Below are 10,577 nucleotides of genomic sequence, written 5' to 3'. Positions count from 1 at the left end.
AATTCCATAATGTGATGAGCAAAAGCTTCCAGAAATAAAAAAAACACATCCATCATAAAGTTAATCACTGCTTTTAAAGACCTACTCAGTGAAATTGTGTCTCCTCTTGGTTTATCCCTGGAGGGAAAACTAGAAAATGACTTCATGATCCACAGATATCCTGGATAGCATGTCGTGCAGGTGAAATAGTATGATTTCTCTCTGTAATAATTAACATGGGCTCCTCTTCTCTCCCTGTGGCTTGTCGCTGACATTTGGTTCATGCTTGAGTGTCTGCCTAGCTGATTTCAATCTCTTGCATGAAGGTGAGGCTGTGTGTGTGTGTGTGAGAGAGAGAGAGAGAGAGAGAGAGAGAGAGAGAGAGAGAGAGAGAGAGAGAGAGAGAGAGAGAGAGAGAGTGTGTGTGACTGTGTATGTGTGTGTCTGTATGTGCACCCAAAGGGTCCAGTGTCCAGTCCTACAAGGACGTTGATGATAGGGCCTGTTCTCAGTAGATGGGATTAAGCATCATGACAATATGGATTAGAGACCCACTCAGTCAATTCCGAACCTCTAACAGGTTAGAGGTTGAAAGCCAAACGCTGAAACACAAATGAGTCTTGTCAGTGTGTTTGTGTTCTTGCAATATTGCATTATGTTAAGGGGTCATATCTCACTCACTTCTGAATACATATTTTGACAATTCCAACATTTATCATGCCGATCTTTATACATTTCATCTGCTGTGACACACCGTATTGATTTACGCTGTGCTCAGAGGATGAAAATGCTTCAGAATGGTCACCTCATCCGTTGCTGCAACAAGCCTTATTTTACATTATTACATTATGTATGCAGGCTTGAGTATGGATAATGGATGAATCTAAAGCAAAGCAGTTTAATTACCCACCATCATTCTGTCTCACCTAGCTGCGGAGCACACATCTTATTAGCCATGGTGTAAATAAACATTAATATGCCACCCCGATAAAGACTGTCCTCCCCCTTGCAGTTCTTGGTATATTATCATCAGCGCTGAAAAATACACACACCCAAACTGATCCAGTGGCGTGTGCAAACAACAGAGGAGCTGCTGAAGCCAGGGCCAGACCATTACAACCACTTCACAGAAAATTATCATTAGTGCATCTGGCTCGAGGCCACACAGCCCCATCAAAAGATTAAATTGTACACACACAGTACACACGTCTATTTTTTATGCATCCTACATTATATAAAGCAGACACACTTTTATAATCTACGGCAGACATCCGATCAAACCAAGTGGATCACAACAAATTTAGCAGGTGTGGCTCTTTGTCAGAAAATTCCCTTTTGCGTGTTTGGCAGACCGGCGAGTAGCAGAGCGGGCACAGGGGATGAGGGCCGTCTCTGTGGGCCAACTGAAGGAGAAGAGACAGTGGATACAGATAGAAAGCGTGTAGGTTAACCAGCCACAGGGTATTCTTATCCCTTCAGCACATGGCAATAGAGAGGAAGCTTCAAGCAAAGAGAAAACTCAGCAAACAGTCCAGCCCTGAGCATCAAATACTGCTGATCTGATAAACTGTATAAAAGTCTAGTTATGTCTCAAGGCAGACTTTTTAACAAACTGGATTGTGATTAGTATCAGACATGATTGATTTAATGTACAGTTAAGACAAAAGGATAATATTTTCTGTATGAAAACTGCATCTTATGTGTAAATACTGCGTTAAACAGAGTGAACCGAAGCAGTAGATTTGTAAAGTGCTTCAAGTATAAGCTTCTTGAGGATGTTTTTGGCTTTTGAAGATGGCAGAAGCTGAACTCTTCAAAGACATAAATTGTGTTGCATGTACACAGACCTCTTTTATAAACTTCTCGGTATGTCTTTTTGTCTGCAGATGGACTGACTGCAGCCAGAACCCAAGAGGAGACAGGCCTCATTCTGCTTTCTTATGCTGTTTCAATCACCAGTCTACTGTACAAAGGAGGCAGACTGATGGCATGACGAGTGCACAGCGCTCAACTGCCTGCGCTGTTGTCTCAGTTTGAGCCTCATAAAAGGAAGCGGGCCTGACGATGCCAGAGGCGGAGGATCCGGCTCTGCGGTCTGAGCAGAGAAACATCAGCAGAGCCCCATTCTTTAGAAGGAGATGTCCTTCAGTGTGGTGCCAACTCTCCCTGGGGCGGTAGCATAAGACACAGCCTCTTATTTACCATATACAGGATCTCTCTGTGCCCTTAATGAGCCAGGATATTCAGCATCACAAAGACAAAGGCCACGCTTTCACTGAAGAAGCTGTGGTTTTGCTGAATTAAATAATGATAATTAAGAAAATATTAATCAAACTCTGGCTCTCTCTACTCTGCAGTTGTGTTGAGGGAGCGGGTCTTCCAGCTTAGCCTGTAGGAGTTCTCATTTAGAGTATGCCTGCGACCTATAGAGCTGCAGGCAAACACGCACAAACAGACACACACAGATGCACACAATTAAAAGCAGACCTTTGTGGCCTCCTACTATATAATTAAACACCCTTTGGTGCCATGCACAAAATTACTGAGCCAGGGTTCAGATATGTCATGTAGATAAGGATGAAAAGAAACGTTAAGAAACGGTTGGTTCGCTAAGTTGCAAGTTCTGTTCAATGCGATGAATTAATAAAAAGCACAAACTAATACCTTCCCAATGTGCAGTCGGTATGTCTGGTGGGCCGGCAGCAGCTATACAGCTGTATTGTGAAACTTTAATGCTGCTGGATGCCTGAAGCGCTGCCTGGGCTTTGTCTCTGAGGTGAAGGGGGGAACTTTCCACATGTTCAGTCTAACTGGGACAAGTATTAGAAGAGAGAACAGGCTTTCTGACCGTAAAGGCTAAAATGAACATGATGTAGCAGCCTGACAGATGGAAATGGTCACTGGTTCCTTATCAGTATAGTATCAGTCTAAAAAAAAAACCTCCTCCTGCAGCTTTTTCTCACTATCATCCAAAATTTATTCTCAAATTCAAATGTTATTAGGTGATTATATGCCATTATTCTTCACCTTTTAGGCTTTTGAGTGCTTGTCATTTGGCTCTAGTTGTTATGGTAATGCAGGGTATTCCATCTCCTTCCCAGCATGCTCTGTGTTTGACATTCATGGGGTTAAAGTCCTCTGAATGATGAAGTGCCAGTGTTTGGGACAGTAAATTGCATCGTTTCAATTGGGAAGTGAGTTCCCCTTGGGTTTGCCAGAGGTCCCAACGGGCTGGCCTTGAACAGAACAGCATGTTGTACATCCATATAAAAAAGGGAAAATATGGTGGTACTGTCCTCTTTATGATGCAGAGATTAATCTGTCACCATATTCACACATAAATCTAACTCACTGCTTTGCAAAATACTGTTTTACCTTACTTTACACTATATTTTATTTTTTTATTGCCTATAAACATAAACCATCACAAAGGGCTAATGTTCTCATCAATATTATTACAAAATGATCATAAATCCAATGCCTTGTTAAAGTTTGAAGCCATTTCTTTCCTCGCCACTCAACCAGTGAAAATATTAGACAGAGGCATTATTTTATCAGACAATTTCTCACACAATAATAGATGATCTGGTGCCATATTTGAGCTTCAGTACACCATTTTATTTTCATTAGATTATTAGGTCTCCGTGCTTTCCCTCACATCCTCTTTCTCATCGCTGTGTTCAGCAGTACTGATTTTGCCTTTTGGGGCCATTTTTTCTTATACTTCAGTAGAAATGCCTTGACAACACTGTGGTGGTTATTTCATCCTGAGAGACCACAAACTAAACAGCAGAAACACACTGTATAGACGCTTGTTTAGTGGTATGCAAATCATCTTTGCCGGAGGTAAAATTAACATTTTTAATTAAAATATTAGCACCAAACAAACACAGAAAAACACACTAATGATTAAATCATCTTCATAGAACCTCATAGTGGAAAAAAAGGAATATTTCTCCAAATTCTATATATAAAAAGATGCTCTATTGATCAAACATTACTCTGTTTTCAACAACAGTTCTGTAAGTTTGCAAACTGCACAGTTGAAGTTTTGGATTTAAGGACAGAAGAAAGAATTAATTTAACTATAAAATTTTAATTTCACAAGATTCAACATATTCCTATATTCATCCACTGACCAGACAAAATAATAGTATATTGTTTATACAGCTATTTTAATTCGTTTTCTTCCTGATCTTAATTAGGAAACAAGATGATTGTTGATGTAAAAATGTCATTTGTGATTAAATATTTAATTTTTGTAAAAAAATGTAAGACAGAATCATTTTGTGCATTTCTTCAGCAGGTATCAGAAAGTGTGAGGCTTGACAGAGAAGCTAAATCTTTCTGCAGCTGCTTTTAATGCTACTATAGCGCCCTCTAATGGATATCTCTGTAAACTACAAGTTAAAACAAAAAGGATGCAAAGAAAATAAGAAAGCGCAGTGCAACAAAGAAACTTTATTGCTATTTTGGTATAACAAAAGTTGGCTGTAATAAAAATTCTTCACGTGTCAAAAAGATACATTTATCTTCTTGAATTTTTGTACTGTGGAAAAGTAGGATGGGCTTTGGCAGCACAGTGTGTTCCAAGTGTGTATTCATGATTCATTTGTCACCTGCCAAGCACATTGCCAGTGGTGGACCCTGAGAATGAATCATTATTATGCCTCTGGTCCACAAAGGCTAAGCAGCACCTTCTGATAGTCTCCTTTGGTGTGCTCCTGCAGAAGTAAAAGACATAGAGCAGGTTAGAGGGACTGCATGACAGAACAAGCCATATTGTAAATCAGCAATAGGCCACAGGCAGGTTGTATAATTCACTCACCAAAATAGTCTTTTGAAGAGACTGTCCGTATTGGGCCTTGTACTCAGAACAGATCTTCTTCAAGTCCACCTCACAGCGTGACACGATTATTCTGGTCACTACCTTCTCTTTGGCCCCTTTACTCTGAGAAGACAAGCACAAGTCAGCACTTAAAGTTATACATGCTCTGTTCTTAACTACAGCAGCTGATGCAATGCTGTTGTAAGACAACTTTTGCCAACTTCAGATTCTGTGCTCCTCCAGCAAATTTGCACTTTCAAAAGCAGATTTACTTCTTACATCTGGCCCTCAAAATAGCCACATTTCAACAAGAAGAAAGAACCGCACTGTAACTACCTTCATGGCTTCATGCAGTCTGTTGGCGAAGTAGAGCTGTTTGTTTTCAAAGCTCTGAACTGAAACAAAAGAAAAATAGAATATATATCCATAATAACACATTTTGTTTTGGCACATCACTTTGTTTTATAATTTTTTAAGTGATTCATAGAATGAAGCTTGGCTTACAAGCCACACATTTACTATGGATTATGAATCAGTATAGTAATTGTAAACTTTAAGTAATTATCTGTATTAATGAAATAATAAATAATGGAAGATAAGTGTACCTAGTACCAGGAAGGACCTCTGCAAGTCTCCTTTAACTTCCTTCATAATACTCTCCTGCATGTCGTAGGGGCTGTAGCTTTTGTACCTCTGAAACACTAAAAAGGAGAGAAACCTATTAGTCATTATCTGTTAACAAATTAGGCCAGCAATAAAATCAGCACTTGTGTAACAATGATGCCACAAATAGGGTGTTGTACCTTTTTGCAAGTGGGGTACGCTCCTCTCAGACATAATGGAGATCCAAGTGGTCACATCAGTTCCTTTAATCTTTACTCCAGCATCATAGAGTTTCTGAGTTGAATCAATTAAATACCAATAAATGCCATAGTTTACACTTTTTCTTTTACAATTAAGATAGCAAAATTAAGTACTATTACATAAGTCTGCAATAAACCTTATTGACAACAGCAATGTCAACAGTACAAAGTGAGATGACATTATCCCTTGCAAACTCATCCGGACTTAATAGTTTTGATAAGTGATTTTCCTGTTTGGTGAAATGCGAGAACTAAGAATGAGCAAAACTTTGGGTAAAGAATAACATCAGCTCAAGTTAGACATATTTATTTTAATAATGGTCTTGTCAAGTCAAGAAATTATATCAAAGACCAAGCAAATAATCATCACAGGGGTTGATTCTAGCATGGAGAAGTTTAGAGATGTTAGCGATACCAATAAATATCAGTGTTAAAACTGTAATTTCCTAAACTCTTAGAAATATTATTTTTGTTAAAAATCCATACAGACTCTTCTGAACTGGAGTTTAAATTCAGGAAAAGATTAAGTCATAAAAAAAATTCAGTAACAATGTTAGGTGAGTCCTAATATTTTTAAAAAAAGACACTTTAACCGACTTTTATTCAGGGACAAAGTGAAATGGGCAACTTACTCTGGCATCGTCATCGATCTTTTCATAGTCCACAACAGCGGTCGGTTCTGTTCTTTTAGTCTGCATAGAATTAAGGTGTGACTCAGGTCAATTTCAACAGTATTACAGTATATTATATAAATCACAAAGACAGGCACTAACAGATCTTACCTGCACCAGAGCCAGCAGCAGCTTAGCAAAGTTCCCAGAGGTGTCACCTGCTACATCTTTCTCCAATTCTTTCTTGAACACTGTGGGAAATAATATTTAAATTTTTGGAATCATATAATTGCTGAATTTTATGGTTCAAGACATGTGTGAAAGGGAATAAGAACACTATAAGGGTACAGTATATGAGACTCAGAAAGCAGACATATAAGAATTTATGTGATGAGACAAAATTGTACATTTATGAAAGCCTTGAGATGTGTTTTAGACTTACACTCCTTATAAACCTGCTTGATCTCAAAGAGCTCAGTATTGCTGCGTGAGCACAAAATCTCAATCAGTGTTTCTTCATCTGTTCCTAGGCCCTGAAAGAGACAGACATCTTCATTACTTTCTATACACAATACCTTCAGATACAACATACACACAATCTAACTTTAGATATGATTAAAGAAAAGGAAAGTTTTGCCGTTTTTCCAGTAGAGGGCAGTGTAAGCTTTCTACTGACTCCACTGTTGTTAACTACAAGTGATGCAATCCGTTTCTGTTACCTTGATAGATCCTCTGATCTCTGAGGCATCGTACTGGGCTGTGCTCTTCATCAGTCCGAGGATCACTGATTCCAGAGAGCCGGACAGAGCTCCCTTCAGGGCTGTGATCATGTCCTAAAAATACAACAGTATTACCTGTCTGTATTGAATGTGTCAAAATATTTCAAAACCACCACATAATCAGAGCTCCGAAGAAGTTCAGACTTTCTTCCGGGGCTTACTGTACCTTCTTTGCTCTCCTTTCATATGCGAAAGCAACGTCTCTCCTTTGGGAGTAGGTCCGCTTTGTTAGGACATCAATGATGGTCTGCTCATCCACTCCTAATGTAAATGTGAAACAGATTTATACATGTTACATGAGACAAACAGATGCAGCCACTTAATATAAATACAGTTATACATCTAAATTCCTGGAGCAATAACAAGGACTGTTGACCTTATAGGATGAAAAAAAGAGTTAAAAGAAAATAACTGTAAGAACTTGAATAGTTGCCAAAAAATATGTGTTATGTTTTACAGTTGATACAGGTGTATTTATTTCCACCTATCAACCTTTGGAGAAAAAAAATCCTGTTTTTTTAGCAAAAACACTCCTCTAATTGGGTTGTAAAAATATCTTGAAAAACGTACATACAGGCGGGCGACAAATTAAAGGAAAACCTCAACATGAAGTGTCTTAGTAAGGTGTTGGGCCACCTACATGCTGCCAGTACAGCTTAAATGTGTTTAGACATTGATTCTACAAGTCCCTGAGCTCTACTGGAGGGATGGACATCATTCCTCGAAAAGATATTCCCTCAATTGGTGTTTTGATGATGGTGGTGGAGAGAATTATCTGACACATCAGTCCAAAATCTCCTATAGGTGTTTAACTGGGTTGAGATTTGGTGAGCATATTATTTACATCATTTTCATACTCATCAAACCATTTATAGTGACACCTCGTGCTCTGTGGCTGGGAGCATTGTCATCCAAGAGACCATTCCCATCAGGATAGACATGTTTCATCATAGGATAAAGGTGATTACAACTTTGTATTGATTTGCAGTGACCCTTCCTTCTAAAGGGACAAGTGGACCCAAACATAAGCATAACACAGCCATGGGATCTGCTCATTGCAGGGGTCAAGCTGTACTGTTCTGTTGGTGTACACCACATACTGTATGTACTACTTCACTCGTGGATGATATGGTGAAGGATGACTCATCTGATCATATTACTTTTTCCCCATCTCTGTAGACCAGTGCCTGTGGTTTTTGCATCACAGACCTCTCAGATGTGCTTTCATCTTGTAATGAGGGGCCTATACACTGCAACCCTATACTATATATCCCTCACTATGTAATTATCAACTGGCTGTTCTTGCTGACAGTGTGATTACGTTTTGCGTTGACATTCTCGGTCACCTGAAGAAGAGTTGCTCTTCTGTATTTCCTTTGGTATCGCACTAATGCACGGTCATCACAGTCATCAAGTGTGTGCTGTTGACCACAATTTCAAATGCTATTTACTAATGTCTTTCACATAGAACTAAATGCAGCATGTCACTTTAGTCGCTGTTCCTCATGAAACACCAACCAGTTGAGCAGTCTTTGTGACTGAAGGTCCTGCCACCCCCTCGAAATAATATAAGTCCTACATTTAATTTTTGGCTTCAATGCAAATTTTTGAATTAATTAAGCCAGCTGCTTGGTGGATAGACAATTCATTTAGTTCCAACTTTTAAAGCCAAAAGCTCATACTGTGTGATATTTATATCCATAGCGGCCTTCATTTTGCATGAAAATATCTGTGATGTTTATCTGTAATGGCCCACAAATTATGTATAGCACAGTTTGACTTATTTGAACATAAAATGAGTGTGGATTTAACTAACATTATTTAATTTTTAATAACAAGATTGCCTTTAAAATAGGCTGCAGCAGTGAAGTGGAGGTTTTTCAAATGCTGATGGGATGTCTGTTTCTCCTTTGAATGATTCAGTGGTTCAATATTATATTGTAGCTGCGGCACCGTCAAGGCAGTACTGTAGTGGATGAAATAAGACTTAGCCTTTGAGAAGAACAAATATAAGAGGGCGTGGCAGCAAAGTTGGCATGCTTTAACGCAGCATGGTCACAGGATATTCTTGCCATCGTACCCTCATCAGTAAAGAAACGTAATTTCACACAAAACATACTCTTCATCAAAACAAATAGTCACTGTTGTGGAGTTGGTGGTCAAAATGTTGCCAGTAGCTTTCAGTCAGTGGCTACAACAGAGCTCTGCCAGCACTGAAGCACAGACTTGGAGGTGTTCCCAGTATGGTCAAACATTTGAAACCAGGATGCTGACTCAGAAATACCAGCTACTCATCCCCAGAGAGAAAATTGCAGAACTAATGATTGATTTTTGAGCAACACACAGAGTTTCTTGCCTTTGGTTTTGATAGCAGTCTCTATTCTGGCAGCATCTCTGTCAGGGTCAAAGTCCCCAGCAGGTACAACTGTGGGGTACTTGGGTTCGCTGTTCTGTGGATTCAATGCAAATGAGACAGACAGATAAAAATGAGGCCTTCATAATACACATAGTATTAAATGTACCCAATGTACTGTATGGAAAAAAAGAAAATGACATTACCCCAATGTTGAGAGACAGCTGACCCAAGAATTCAGATACCAAAGCCATTTTGACTGTCCTGGAAAAAGTGACAAAACTGAAACGTTAAGTCAGACACTATACAATCTTGTGATCAAATATCACTCTAATCCTTGCAATCATTGACTTGTCCTAGTTGTACCATGCAATGGGTCATGTTTATGTTTGAAGTGAAGATATGATCACCTTCCCTTCGACTGCACCAGCCCCTAAAACAAAGTTTTCTAAATAGAGAAACTGCCTCTGCTGCTTGAGTGAGTCAGACAAAATCACTCGAGACTTAATACATTTCATTTTGAGTGATTTCTCTTTTCCCTGTTTTACCAGTATCTCAGTCAGTGTAGTTTCTGGTAAGTTTTGATACTGCTGACAGTCCAGTAACTCTTTCTCCTTGTTCAGTCTGACACACATCCTAAACAGCAACCCCAAAGAGACACACCCTGGAAAATGTGCTATTGTACTGCAGCCTGGTATGACAACTGAGTACCTTCGCATGCACATAAAAAAATCAGGTTAGTGGGCTCACACTAGAGAGCAGGAATTACTTATGTAACCAAAACTCAAAAAGAGAATCAGAGTAACATGTTTGCCTAATAGAAATGAAGTGAAATTATTTGTACTATTTTTACACAATTTAGATATTTGTCATGCAAGTTGGAACATTCTCTTAAACATTTCTCCTTTGTGAAGTACATCTAAATTACAAATCCACTTATTTCACAGTAAAATGTGTCATAACGCTGAACTTACCTAAGATGTAGAAGTTGAGATGCAGATGCAGAGATTGGTCCTGGTGATATAGAGGTTTGGAGCTCTCTGACATATAAAAAGGTTTCCCCTTTCACCTCCCCTACCCTGACTCAGACTCCCTCCCCTTTCCATGGACTCATGACTCCACCCTGTTCCAACTAGATTCCTCTTAATGCAGCTCTAAATCTTT

The 10,577-nt window shown here is 39.1% G+C and overlaps 1 protein-coding gene across 1 annotated transcript; it reads right to left on the bottom strand.

Annotated features, from left to right (window-relative positions):
• Positions 1–4,212: 4,212 nt before the first annotated feature.
• On the bottom strand, positions 4,213–10,442 carry LOC133981624 (annexin A2-like). The gene is made up of 13 exons (XM_062420409.1): positions 10,388–10,442; positions 9,620–9,677; positions 9,417–9,510; positions 7,227–7,321; positions 7,001–7,114; positions 6,724–6,814; positions 6,453–6,532; positions 6,303–6,362; positions 5,611–5,704; positions 5,413–5,508; positions 5,144–5,202; positions 4,808–4,930; positions 4,213–4,703 (listed from the first exon to the last, which is right to left on the bottom strand). Exons 2-13 carry the CDS (start codon positions 9,665–9,667, stop codon positions 4,644–4,646), a joined length of 1,014 nt encoding a protein of 337 aa, XP_062276393.1. The 5' UTR covers positions 9,668–9,677; positions 10,388–10,442; the 3' UTR covers positions 4,213–4,643.
• Between the last annotated feature and the right edge of the window lie 135 nt (positions 10,443–10,577).

The sequence above is a fragment of the Scomber scombrus genome, chromosome 6 (assembly GCF_963691925.1).
Source record: "Scomber scombrus chromosome 6, fScoSco1.1, whole genome shotgun sequence".
NCBI lineage: Eukaryota > Metazoa > Chordata > Actinopteri > Scombriformes > Scombridae > Scomber > Scomber scombrus.
The sequence above is the reverse complement of the archived record's forward strand: the minus strand, read 5'-3'. Positions and strand labels throughout refer to the sequence as shown.

Coding starts and splice junctions, on each gene's coding strand:
- LOC133981624 (XM_062420409.1), bottom strand. CDS start 9,667: ATGGCTTTGGTATCTGAATTCTTGGGTCAGCTGTCTCTCAACATTGGG. Junction 5,509..5,610: donor CGTACCCCACTTGCAAAAAG/GTACAACACCCT, acceptor TCTCCTTTTTAG/TGTTTCAGAGGTACAAAAGC. Junction 4,704..4,807: donor CTCTTCAAAAGACTATTTTG/GTGAGTGAATTA, acceptor TTACTTCTGCAG/GAGCACACCAAAGGAGACTA.